Below are 13,722 nucleotides of genomic sequence, written 5' to 3' on the forward strand. Positions count from 1 at the left end.
ATATCAAGAAAAGAAGGAAAACGAGGAGAAAAGAAGAGGCCGTGCAATAGGAAAGAAACGATTGCGTCGGCCTGTCGCCGCTGTCCGCCAGCCACCGACCGACTCTCTCCGCTCATTGCACGCGGGACTTGGAGTCCCGACTGGACGGCGCCGACTCGTTGGCGCCAACAAGAAAAAAAAAGGGGACGAAAAAGAAAAAAAAACTGGCAGGCGGTTAGAAACCAGAGGGAAGCCAAGAGCAAAAGAATTGAGAAGAAGAAAAGAAGAAGAAGAGGAGGTTCATGCCCGTCCACTCGTTTGGGTCGACTCCATCAACCATCGTTTATGCGCCCATCATCTTCCCACACGCACAAACGCACGAGGTTCTACAGGCAAATAGCGATTGCAATACAGCCAACGTATTCACGGGTACGGTGATGCTGTTACGTGATCGCAATGGCTTTTTGTGCATACCAATAAATAAATAAGAAAACGGACTAAAAGCCATCGAAAGGCATTTGGGTTGTTGGAATGCTGCAGGCGGCCTAGGCTCTCCGTCGCCACACCACCAACAATAACAACAACTTAAACAACAAACACAACAATTGCAACATCAACAAAAAGCTGGGAAAAAACAACAAACAAAAACACTTAGGATGGCAAAGAAAAGACAATGGACACAACGCTACGTAGAAAACAATCAGTTAATGTTTTCACTTTGTGACGCATTATTTATTCAACTATCTGCAGCCCTTCTGCGACGTTCTTTCGGTTGGCCGTACAAAAATAAACGAAAGAAGGAGAAACGAGAACAGGACAGTGGCCCCTTTTGTTTTGTGATTCTGTTACTCCATTACTTTCCTTGTGTTCCTACTGTAATAACGTAAACGAGTTCAACAAAAATGGCGACAAGAACAACCGGTTCTCTTACTGCTACAGCCCGTACTGTTACAGTTATGTACGCGTGTGGAATAAAACTGGTCTAGTCTGGTTACATCTAGCCGACCAAAACTAAAAACAGTGACTAGATTTTTATCAATGTCAACCGCATCGCATTAACCGTGTAACAATCAACTGAGCAAATTGAGTGGAACGAAAATGCTGAAGGCAAGAGTTCACTGTAATGCCCAACAAGCAACAAGAAAAGAGGATGAACTGGGACTGCCCACTTTTTTTAATTGATATCACGTGCATCCAAAATGGTTCTTACCTAGTGGCTAACGGTCCTCACCATCACACTACTCTTTTTTTCCCCGTTTAAGAAAACAAACTTGGACTGATTGCCAGCGTGCATTTGTCTGGCGGCAGACGGGAGCCATTTTGGATTTTATATTGCCTGCAAATTGAAAGCTGCGCTAATTACACTAATTGCGCGATGCGATGAGTTTTCGAAAACAGGATTCGCACCTTTTGATATTGCAATTGAAGTAATTGTTCATTTTAATTGTAATAACATTGACTTATTTGCCATATCAGGGAAAGAGGTGAACTAGGTTAACCAATATGCAGAATATTCAGATTATTTTTAGCTCGATAAATGCGGGGGTTGATGCAAATACGCATTTGCATGTACTGTGCATGTTCATATAAGGGTCGATCAAACGAATTCCGGCACTCAAACAGAGAACAACATGGATACTCACTAAAAAAACATTGTGGAAAAAAAAAAGAAAATCCCACGCATTATGTTCGTTTATTTTCTGTTTGACCGATCGCATCTGAAAAAAGAAAAACATTTTCTCATCGTATACCTTTTCTTTCTCTTTTTTCAGTTAAAAGTGTGTCTTGTGGCTCGTGCCATATCGTTACTTCTCTCCCGCTGCTATTGGTATGCGGAATTTATTTTTTTTCTTCTTCGTTTTCCACTTTCGGGTATTTTTTCGAAAGGTACAAACACATCGATGCGATAATAATAATGACGACCATACACACTGCCCTACGCATGGGAAATGTTACGAGAGACGAGCGCATGGTTCTGCGGGAAAAGGAAAAATCCGCATTTTTTGTTTGTGTGTTTGTTTTTGAATCCACGCTAAAATATTCACAGCCTCGCGGCCAAACGTAAAAGAAGTAAAATTTGCAAGCGGCGACATTTTCGGATCGTTAACCTTCCCCGATCAATCTGTCCTTTCTCTGCGATGGGAAAATACACACAAATAAGGAAATTCTTCTTCTTTTCTTCTCAAGTTAAATCATAAAAAAAACAAAAAACAAATGTACAAACTAAACCCCACACAAAATAAAGAAGTTAAACGCATACCTGCTACGCAAATATATATGGCCAACATCAATATAGCCTTTTTCATCGTCGTTTTTACAACAGAATTGATGGCCACCAGAAGAAAGGTCAGAAATGGTCCACTGGTCAAAAGAAATTTGCGTAACCGGAATATGCAAAATAACCCGCTATACGGTTAGCGTATAGCCAGCCCAATCTATATAGACTGAGTTTGGAACCTTTACGAGGAGGACAGTGCTAGAATTTCAACTTTTTTCATCGTTTACGAAAAAAAAAAAAAAAAATGGCAACCAAAACATGTGCATAATTGACGCTGTACGTATTGGCAATGAATAAAACAAAAAAACCTGTCGGGGCGGATCGCATTCATCACGCACCGGTGCTGCGATAAAGAACGTCCATCCACCGCTGAGAAAAAATAAATCGACGATGATAATTCATTGTCCAAAAAGGTCCTTGAATCGATTTCTTCCTTGATGTTGTTGATCGCACGTTCGCATCTTTTTGCTTTGATGGCCATCAACAAATCATTTCATCCGCCAATTTCCTTTTTGCCAACTAATGGATGAATGCTCCTGGGTTGTAAAAAACGTTGAAATATTTGTACTGTAATCATCCCGCGTGCAGAAATCCCCGCCGTTGTGGGTGATGGTCTTAATAGACACAGAGAGTTTCGTCCGGCTGATGGAGAACCCTAACACGGCTATCACTTTCGGCCAGTTTACGACCTTTGGATTACAACAAATGACTTTATGGCATAGTGCTATAGTGCTTCTCATTTGTGCTGTTCGTTTTTCTGTGTGTTCCCACCGACTGTTTAAATGCGACAATCTATAAGATTGCAAGTCCATTTGATTTGATTCCTGTTAGACGAACGGTGTGTGTGTGTGTGTACGTGACTGTGAGCCCGTTCGAATCTCGTGGAAATCCAAATTTGGATATGTCTCTCACCACACCTCTAATGTTGAATATATAATGAAATGTCACATACAAAATAAAGTGCGAAAAGAGTTTCTTTGTTTCATTCTTGTTACCTTTGTCGCATTCTGTCGTAACAGGAAGGTGTCGAATTCTTTTGTTCAGGTCGTCGAGATACCACGTCATCGAGAACAATTGATGCGAAAATGAGAATCAATAAAGCCTCGGATGTATGTCCTCGACGTGTGTGATAACAATATAACCCACACGATGAAAGAGCGGAATAAAAACAACACAGTATTTATTGTGCACGAGAACGAAGGGAATGAAACCAACAATGACACAAAGCCAAAAATAGACGTTGCCTTTTTATTTTTTATTGCCTTTTCTATTTTGGCTAAAAAAAAGAGGAAACAAAATAAAAGAAATGCCCAGCCAGTTATGGAAACGTTTTGCTTATTCCCTTTATTTTTTTTTATGTTATAAAAATACTGGAATGTCTAGAAGCGGTTTTTGAACTTGAATAGTCAGAAGAACCAAAAAAAGAAATTTTGGCGTAGCAAAAATTGAGTTAAAAAAAATAAACTTTTGGAAGGTTAAATGGGATGCTTTTTTTTATAGAGCCAAATAAAAACTTGGAATTACATTCAAATATCGATTACCAGTTGAGCCACATACAAGAACGATGCAGAGTCTTTTGATTCGTTCCAGATGTTTCATCAATTTCGGACCGAAATTTTCACGCTGGAAGAGACTCTACGATGACGTCAAGCTCTGTTGCTGCCCTTGAAAACAAAAGGGAGAAAAAATACATTGAAAAAACAAAAAGATTGAATTTATGCAACAACTAGCGGAGCTCATCAGTCGAGCCACTGATTTCATAAGAATTTTTAATGATAATCAGATTCATTATACAACCTTGTGATTTGTTTGTTGCATGTGAACGTCAACTGGACTTTCTCAGTACATTCTCTGCTTTTCGCTGTTCATTTTCTACTTTCTTATATTTCTTAACCGCAAAAGATTCATTGTGTCACAAGACAATGCAACGGAACGGTACAACAGATTTTGACGGGATATAATCACGCGGGAGGAAACGGCCCGCTGAAATTCTATTCTTTCACGCACACACCCATAACAATTTAAATTAATTCTTTTGTTGTTGTGAAAAAAAAAAAATGATTATTCTATTTGAATGTTGCCAGTAATTATAAAACATCCCGAAAACCTACCACTTAGCAGAGAAAGTTGTGGCTACTGGGCTCTTGGGTCCGGGTTGAAAAAACCCCTTCGGTATGTGATGGTGTGCGCTAGATACGCTCACCATAGGTTGTCAGCGGTTGCACTGTCCAGGAACTGAACAGACCAGTCCAGCTCATAAATAAGTATTAGAGGGACTGACGAAAGAATTTGGTACAAATTGAGCGGCGTTGCCAGTGCTGGCAACAGGATGTTGTTTGGCCCATCATTTGCGTGCCTCTTTTCCTTTTTTCTTTGGAGCCAAATGCCGAAAATGATTGCAAATCAGACAGAAATCATGTGAGTCGAGAGTCAACATCCGCCTCTGTTCACTCGTTCACGCGATCTTTCAAACAGAGTCGGTGGTCCGTTGTTCAAATCACCATGCCGTTTTTTGACGTCAGCCAAAAAAAACATCAAAATGAAGCTAAGAAACGGCCAAGAATAAAATAAACGAAATGTTTCATCGTGAAATCACGGGAAAATGTGTCACAAAAGAATCCCAAAACCAACACAATCTAAACGATCGACAATAAAAAAAAGAGCAACAGAGTCAACGTCGATCCCAGGGACTCGGAATGGAGACATTGTTCCAGCACCGATTGACATACTTTGTATAGGGTACGTCCCCTGTGGTGAATGAGCGCGACCGAACGTGATGACCGACTTCATTGGCTTATCGTTTTCCCGTCAATCGACGCCGGTTTGAAAAGGGATCCGCAACAGAGCGTCACGGCAACGTCTCCTCTTCTCTTTCATATTCAAAGTAAAAGAGTTTACAAATATGGAAGAGTTTGTCCTCCCTATCCGCTTCGTGATTGTGAATTGGTTCATTCTTCAAACAGAGCCGGTCACGGTTCGGTAATCGACACCGTTGCGTGCACTGAAATCGTCTGCAAACAGCGTGAACGCGATGGCGTCACGTTCATCGAGGTCGAAATGCATCACATCCCGTGAACTGGCATCCGCACTGACGAATGCGAAATGAGAGAGAAAGGCAAAAAAAAACAAAAAGGAAGAGAGAAAGGATGATCGAAAATCAAATTCGTTTGGTTGGAAGATCGTTGATCAACTGCCTGAAGCTGCGATTTGGCCAATTGCGTCGTAAAAGATGATTCATTCCGCCCTCGGAAAGTCAATCAATCCGCACTGTTGGCACGAGATCGAACGTGTTTTTACCAACCCTATTTGATGTTCACAACGGCTCACGAACACGAAATCGTACGCCTTGTTTGTTATTGTTAAAGCAACTTTGTAAAAACAACACGAAACCAACAAAGAGCAAGGCCACCTTCATCAGAATCGAAATCGATCATCTGAGGGGATGGCCTTTTTCTGAAAATTCAAGTTATTCCATCCATCCATCCCGCCCACTCCAGTTTGGTGTTCTATGGCTCTTTCATTTTGGGACAGTTCAAGTGATTCGGGCGGAGTAAAATGAGAAACGTGACAGTCCAATCTCTTTGTTCCGCATCGCTGTGCACGAACCGTTTCAAAATTCTGCCTCCACCAAAGCCATTTGCAAAAATCACGAAACTTATTGCTTCAAAAGTTTGCGTGAATGACTCATTGATGGGAAGTCATCTATTTCTTTTTTCTTCGAAATGTTTCGTGGTGAGTCACAAGTCCCATCATTTTCTCCTGAAAACATTCCATCGCATCCGCAATGTCCTGCAGAGAAACGATTACCGAAGCCGGATAGACCCGGCGCATAACTCAAATGAGCTTTGAGATCAACGGTTAGAAATAAGAATGAAACTATTGTTGCACGATGTTTATGTTTTGCTACTGACAACGTGTAACAATAGCTGTATTCATTTGTTTTATTGATGACCGGTCAAACCTTTTCGAATGTTGATAGCGTATGCGATGTATTCCTCCGCCATATTACATTGTGTTCCTGGATCACGTTCTTTTGCCAGACCATCCGTTCAGATCTAGCGATCACCATGAGGAAAAAACGTTTGGTTTAATGAGAAAGCGGGTTATCGAGTACGAATCCAGATAAACCCAACGGTCGTAACAATGATGTTCTGAAACAACTTGAACGAATAAGAAAGGGCATTTAAAAGAAAACACACTGTAATTTGTTTTATGATAGTAATAGATCGAATTCATTCAACGATCTAGTCAATAAAAATGTATTTCGAAAGATATCAATTTTAATCTCGTCACAAGTCAAACGCGTATAAGGATGTGAATTGGGAGCATAGGGAACCCCAATATACATAAATTTACAAAATTTACATAGGTCTTCTGGTCCACACAAATGAACATCAAATGTACAAGGTTGTTTGTTTTTAATAGTTAGCTCCAAAAAAACCAGCCTCTCGGAAATAGTTAGCCATTTTACATCAGGTACTGGAACAAATCGAAAAGAGCCAACGGTTGAAACCCAAAAAAACAAAGGGAAGAAACGTCACGAAGCGCCGGAACAAAGTTGTAAAAATATGTCATCCAGCCACCAGTCGACACTTGAAGGCTTTTCACACCCATCCAAACCCAAAGTTTCACAATATTCTGTGGAAATCAAGAAATGTGTGAGATAAAATAAACAAAATCAAAGGGCATTGCCAATATAGGACATACCTGTGAAATGAAGTGAGGTTTTGAAGGCTGGATCGAAGATCAAGAAAGAAGAACAACTGACATCCGAAGCTTGTAAAGCGAGGCCGGTCCTTCCGTCATAATGGGTCACACATATGTTGGTTCTTTGTTTCTTCCGGATGGATTCTTTTAGACTCGATTTTCTGTGTTATGCGAAAGGATGATTTGAGAGGAAGACGTATCGTCCGAGTGCTCATTACTGGGTGTTGATGAAGCAACTGGTGGAGCAACGTAGGTGGCAGGCGGAGGGACGCGGATCTCGTAAGGCGATGAGTAGACTTCATTATTGATGGCAACAGACGATTTCAATGGAGTCTTCATCGGTTTCCCACTCGTCAATTTCGTTGGCAATTTGAATTCACCGCGCATAATCTTCTCCCACACTAAAAGCATTTAAATAGACATTGGCCATTAAATTGGGTATTCGAAAAAAGAAGGAATTAAAAAGAAAACCTTACCGATTGTTTTGGCGTCACGTTGGTAAGGATCCATCAGATCTAACGAATGTTCGCTTTCGCTAACCAAATTCGACATGCCGTAAAGCGTCAAGACCTTGGGGCAATCTGCGATAACACACGAAAAGAAAGAAAAACATGTAACAAACAGTTGTTGTGGTTCCATCATTTGTCGATCGATTCATGTAGAAAGGCAATGGATCATTATCGCCAATGCTATCCTTAAATGTACCGATTTTTAAGAAACCTTTTGGCCATCATCATGAGCTATCTCTTCACCTGTTCGTATTAGATCTGTTTATCAGTCACGGTTGTTGGCTTGACCTTCGTGTAAGTGTTTGACGTCATGACTGTTAACCAGGAATGTCGTCGACATCAATACAGTCGGTGATTTACAACCTCAACATGACGTAACTGCTGATTAACGATCGTTCAAGCAATACAGGGAATGACTTATTTGCGTGCCAATAATGTGTTTTGAGGGACCTGTTGGCTATTTTACGTCACGTTAGAGTCATCACATATCCTGGTCGTAACCAAAATGAGGTTTTACGAAACTAATAACAGCCAACATTGGTGCTGGCTTGGAAAACATCTTCATTTAAGGGAGACAATTCTTACCAGGGATATCCGAAGTTTTGCAATATTGTTCGACGAGATGAACGAAAACGTAGAATAGTCGGCCCATCTGTAAAGATAACAAGGTGCTGTTTAGAGTTTGTCCTCTTTATGTCAGAGACTTGAATGCACAACACAATTGCGCTTGCGTAAATGGATCAGGTTAAATGTTCATACCTTTTCTTCGTGTTTGAGCAGCTCCCAAATAGGAATAGCTGCACCATCAGTTTGTTGTGGTTGACTCACAAGTAACAAGGAGACGATGACAAACAAAGAGCAGCAACACCAGCGAGACATTTTCCGTTTTTTGTGTGTGTTGGGAGAGTTGGTGATGAAAACGCAAATCGTAACACGAGACTGGCAACGTGAAAATTGTAAAAATGAGGAATTGTAGAGAGTCGGTAGTGGATGTGGACTGAACGCTGGTCGGCCAACGAATGATTGCTGGCCAACGTTGGCCGTTGCCTCTTATGAGCGAAGGGCGGTCGTGGATTGTTGGGCATGCGGGACTGGTGAGGTGGTTGTTGTGGTCCCGAAGCTTCGGTCGAAAGAAACGAAAAATAACCAGCAGAAAGAGAGAAGTTCAAGAATGCATAGCCTGGAGCAAGGACGTTCCAGCCAACACGGTCGTTTTTTCTTCTTCTTTTTATTTCGAAAAGTTTGTCTTCCTTGAATTTTTTGTTTCTTTCTTTCTCCCCCTCTCTAGATTTTCTTGTTGCGTTCGTTCGTTTTTCATTGGAATGCCGTGGTCGGCCTCTTTCCAGCATTCTTTCGGAGGTCACCAAGGTCGTTCCCTTTTTTTTTCTTCTCCTTCGTTTCCTTACGGTGGGATTCCGCACAGCAATCCGCTGCAACGTAAATCTTTGAAGTTCTGGCGCCAAATTCACGCCGACTGTGGCCTGGATAAAATATTGGAAACTCTTTCTCACCTTGGCCAAGGTCCGTTTCATATTCCGTTTGCTTAACATCATCCATTGCGACTGTTGCTGGGTCCTCAGCACTTGCACCGATCTTCATCACGACGATAAAATCGGGTCATCGAGTACACAAAATTCACACACCTCGATGTCATTTATTAGACGAGTTAATGTTGGACGCTTTCGAACAAGGACGGCCTATTGTGCGTTGTTTTGTTTCCTCCTATTGGAATAAATAAAAGAAAAACGATGAAAATGGACTAGGTAAAAACCCAATTCAATCAGCGATAAAAGAAAAGGCAAAATAGAAAAAGAGAAAAAAAAAAGGACGTTGGCTTCTGCTGCCAAGTCAAAACGATTGAGTAACATTTCCATATATGGCCATGTCTCTTGTTGTATTGCATTTCTCGTGATCGTGAGCCGCGCTAGGACGTACCAACCAGGCCTCGGGAATATCCTTCCCCTTTATTTTACATCACGCAATAAAGAAAAGGCCAAATAATTTCGTAGTTTTTTTCGATTTTTGGGAAAAACGTTCCGCGTTTTTAGGACGACGAGTCTGGACATTCGTCAAAAAAACAACGTGGCCATTCTTTTCGTTTTAAATCTGTTTAAATGTAGATGGACGAAAAATATTGCAAAGGGTTACTGGAGGTTAACTGTAGGATTAAGGTGGCCATTTCTTTTTTTGCCCCTTCAAATCATTTTGACTGATAAGATATCAAGAAAAGAAGGAAAACGAGGAGAAAAGAAGAGGCCGTGCAAGAGGAAAGAAACGATTGCGTCGGCCTGTCGCCGCTGTCCGCCAGCCACCGACCGACTCTCTCCGCTCATTGCACGCGGGACTTGGAGTCCCGACTGGACGGCGCCGACTCGTTGGCGCCAACAAGAAAAAAAAAGGGGAAGAAAAAGAAAAAAAAACTGGCAGGCGGTTAGAAACCAGAGGGAAGCCAAGAGCAAAAGAATTGAGAAGAAGAAAAGAAGAAGAAGAGGAGGTTCATGCCCGTCCACTCGTTTGGGTCGACTCCATCAACCATCGTTTATGCGCCCATCATCTTCCCACACGCACAAACGCACGAGGTTCTACAGGCAAATGGCGATCGCAGTGCCGCAAACTATTCACGGGTACGGTGGTGCTGTTACGTGATCGCAATGGCTTTTTGTACATACCAATAAATAAATAAAAAAACGGACTAAAAGCCATCGAAAGGCATTTGGGTTGTTGGAATGCTCCAGGCGGCCTAGGCTCTCCGTCGCCACAACACCAACAATAACAACAAAGCAAACAATCGCAACATAAAAAGATGTGCTGCAATAAAAACAATGGAATAATGGCTGACGATCAGTTAATGTTTTCACGTTGCCACACAAAATAGACTTTTTTCTAAATACCTGCACGTATTGAATGTGACGTTGTTTAAGTTGTCTGAACCTTGAAAATCTTCTTCGATGAGCGATGGAAAGGGAACAGGACAAGGGGCCCGTCTGCCTGTGTCATTGCCTCTCTTCTTGATTCAATTGTACCAAATATATCCGACAGCAATTCCTTGTCATCGGTGTTTCATAGAACTGTAACACTTCCAACTAAAATGAAGGGAAAAATGAAATTTTTAGGACAAAATGTAAATGGATGGTTTGTTTTCAAAGAAATCAGATCAGTCACTCCCGTCGACGACAACCACTAGTAAACAAATGACGTACGTCGAAGGATAAAGATCACCATAGAACTAAAAACTGGCCACCGATGGCAACATCCGTCTGTTGGGTATTTCCATCCCAAGAAAAGAAAAAAGGTTTTTTTTTTCTTTTTTTTACTATCAGCAGATTGAAGATCAGCTTCTAGGACATCGTGAATTCACGCTGTTTTTTATATTTATAGACGTGTCGCTTTTTTTGGGTAACCTACCAAAACGGTCAATAACGGTTTGACTCTTGCAAAAAAAAAAATATCATTGACTGTTTCACGAATGTCTCACTGCCTTCGGTCCATATCGGGTGGACTAGGTTAAACAATATGCAGAATATTTATAGCTCGATTAATGCGGGGGTTACCAAAACTAAAAATGGTGACTAGATTTTTATCAATGTCAACGGCGTGGCATTAATCGTGTAACAATCAACTGAGCAAATTGAGTGGAACGAACATGCTGAAGGCAAGAGCTCACTGAAATGCCCAACAAGCAACAAGAGGATGAAATGAGACTGCCCACTTTTTTAATTGATATCACGTGCATCCAAAATGGTTCTTACCTGGTGGCTAACGGTCCTCACGATCCTACTGTTCTTTTTCTTTCCCCGTTTAAGAAAGCAAACTTGGACTGATTGCCAGCGTGCATTTTGTCTGTGGCAACCGACAGAAGCCATTTTGGATTTGAAATTGCCTGCAAATTGACAGCTGCACTAATTACACTAATTGCGCGATGTTGCCAGTTTTCGCAAACAGGATTCGCACCTTTTGATATTGCGATTAAAAGAGACAATCGTTCATTTTAGTTGTGATGCTATTAACGTAACTTTTTGCACGAGTGACTCATTTGCCATATGAGGGAAAGAAATTGACTAGGTTATGCAATATGCAGAATATTCCGATTATTTATAATGTGTTGTTGATGCTAATACGTCTAGTGCATACATTTGCATGTACTGCGCATGTTCATATAAGGGGCGATCAAAAGGATTCCGGCACTCAAACCGAGAACAACATGGATATTCACTAAAAACATTGGGGAAAAAAGAAAAAATCCCACGCATTATGGTCGTTTATTTTCTGTTTGACCGATCGTATCTAAAAGAAAAAAATTTCTCATCGTATACGTATTTTTTTTTCAGTTAAAAGTGTGCCTTGTGGCTCGTGCCATATCGTTACATCTCTCCCGCTGCCATTGGTATGCGGAATTTTGTTCTTTTCTTTGTGTTCCGTGTTTTTCCACTTTCGGCTATTTTGAAGGGACACACGAGCGTCATTGCCGACGTAATAACAATCATGCACAACACATGCGATATAACAACAATGTCTTACAACAACTTGCCCGACGTCAGGACGAACGAAATTTGAATACGACGACATTTTGCGATCGTTAACCTTCCTTCTCTTTTCACTTCAAAAAGAAAACCGTCTGTAATTGCGTTCGTGCAACTATTCTCGGAACCCAAACGCATGTGCTTATAAATGGCCCGTTCATGTCATTCAACCTAACCCCTATCCATCAATAAATTCAATCAATTTTCATCCGTTGCCTACAGCCTTTATTTGGATGCGTCCAACTAGCCACTGGGCAAATCATTTTCTCCTTAGTTGAAAAAAAAACCTGCTCCACAACCGTTACTATATTACACACCGTCGGGTAGTCCCAAAAATAACCAAAAGGCAACAACACGCAAGTCCTCATTTTTTTTTTTTTTTTTACATCAAACGTCCATCATCTTCTAAACATATGAATAGACGTCTAGACATTTCTTATTAACTTAATTCAAAGTTCTAAACGAACTTTAGAAACTATTAGAAATAACTGGCAATTGAATAGGTATCGATATAAGGACCGCACTGTCATTGCCTTTTGTCTTCCGGCTATTCATCTCGAATGTTTATGCAGTGTGAAAACGTGAGACAAAAAGACGCTTTCCCAATTGTTCATTCTCGTATCAAGTATCAATTGACAATGAAAGAAAGTATGACGCACTTCTTTTTCATTGCCATTGTTAAAATCCTGCGTGACTTGCTTGATTCATTCCAGCACTTCCATTGACAATAAGCATACAGAAATAGCCAGCAAGTTTCTAATGTCATACGCTTGTAATTGACACAGGTGGCCATTTATTGATTTAAAAAAATAATAATAAATATACACGCGTTTTATCTCGGGAGCCTTTTCTAGACGCGTACTGTAAATTTCTGTCTGAATTATTGACGATGGTCATTCATCTGGCACGTCCAAATGCAAAAAAAGATGGACGGTATGCCCTTGAATCGAATGGATGTGCTCGTTCGTCTTCAATTCGCGCACACGTCCGGCTTTTTTTTGCTAGACATTGACGTCATCAGCTTCGAAATGGAGAAATAAAACGATGCGAAAAAGCCGTCGTCGTGAATCGTTGTGCCATCGCAAATCTTCATTTCAATGGCGCATCCAAACGTGTCATTTATTGATAGTTTTGCTTCTGATGGAGCACTGCGCTATTAGCGAGTCTATATTGGCCGAGAACAAGGTAATCATCTCCATCGTCGTCCTATAGAAAGAAGTACACGCGGGAGCACACACACACACAGGTCCGTGATTTTTTTTTTGGGGGGGGAGGGGAAAGCCATCAAATGATCTTTCCTTACACGGCTATCATTTCTCTTCGTGCTGACGGCACTTACAGCTCACGGCTGTTTGGTGCTCACAAAACTTATTTTTCTTCGTGAAAAAAAAAAAGATGCTTTTAACAGGTCCAACGGTGTACGTGACTTTTCTTGACCCGTTCGGGATGTTGAAACCCAAATTTGGATCGAGCTGGCCACACCTCTAAATGCACGATGAAATATCACGTTTGGGTCCCACGTAGGCAAAAGAGTTGTGGATGTCCTCATAAGATGCAAGGCAGAAAGTGATTTCACCAATATATTCAGGCGACGTCTTCTCTACGTTCAACGATAAGCTTTTGCTAGTTATGACGTCACACTACAGCATTCCTTGTTTTTTTTCGATCGTAAAACAGAATGTTATCACCGCGTCTTTTTGTTGGCACCGTCAACGACAAACATCGTGAC

General features: G+C 41.1%; 1 protein-coding gene across 1 annotated transcript; it reads right to left on the minus strand.

The window, feature by feature from the left end:
- Positions 1-6,547: 6,547 nt before the first annotated feature.
- On the minus strand, positions 6,548-8,953 carry LOC130694518 (rhythmically expressed gene 5 protein-like). The gene is made up of 5 exons (XM_057517592.2): positions 8,233-8,953; positions 8,059-8,125; positions 7,441-7,545; positions 6,965-7,365; positions 6,548-6,895 (listed from the first exon to the last, which is right to left on the minus strand). Exons 1-4 carry the CDS (start codon positions 8,350-8,352, stop codon positions 7,112-7,114), a joined length of 546 nt encoding a protein of 181 aa, XP_057373575.1. The 5' UTR covers positions 8,353-8,953; the 3' UTR covers positions 6,548-6,895; positions 6,965-7,111.
- Positions 8,954-13,722: the final 4,769 nt, after the last annotated feature.

The sequence above is a fragment of the Daphnia carinata genome, chromosome 4 (genome assembly GCF_022539665.2).
Source record: "Daphnia carinata strain CSIRO-1 chromosome 4, CSIRO_AGI_Dcar_HiC_V3, whole genome shotgun sequence".
NCBI lineage: Eukaryota > Metazoa > Arthropoda > Branchiopoda > Diplostraca > Daphniidae > Daphnia > Daphnia carinata.

Excerpts from the sequence above, each read along its gene's own strand:
- LOC130694518 (XM_057517592.2), bottom strand. The coding sequence starts at position 8,352 with ATGTCTCGCTGGTGTTGCTGCTCTTTGTTTGTCATCGTCTCCTTGTTA. Across the intron at positions 7,546-8,058 it reads CAAAACTTCGGATATCCCTG|ATTGCCCCAAGGTCTTGACG; the intron begins GTAAGAATTGTC and ends GTGTTATCGCAG. Across the intron at positions 7,366-7,440 it reads ACGTGACGCCAAAACAATCG|TGTGGGAGAAGATTATGCGC; the intron begins GTAAGGTTTTCT and ends AAATGCTTTTAG.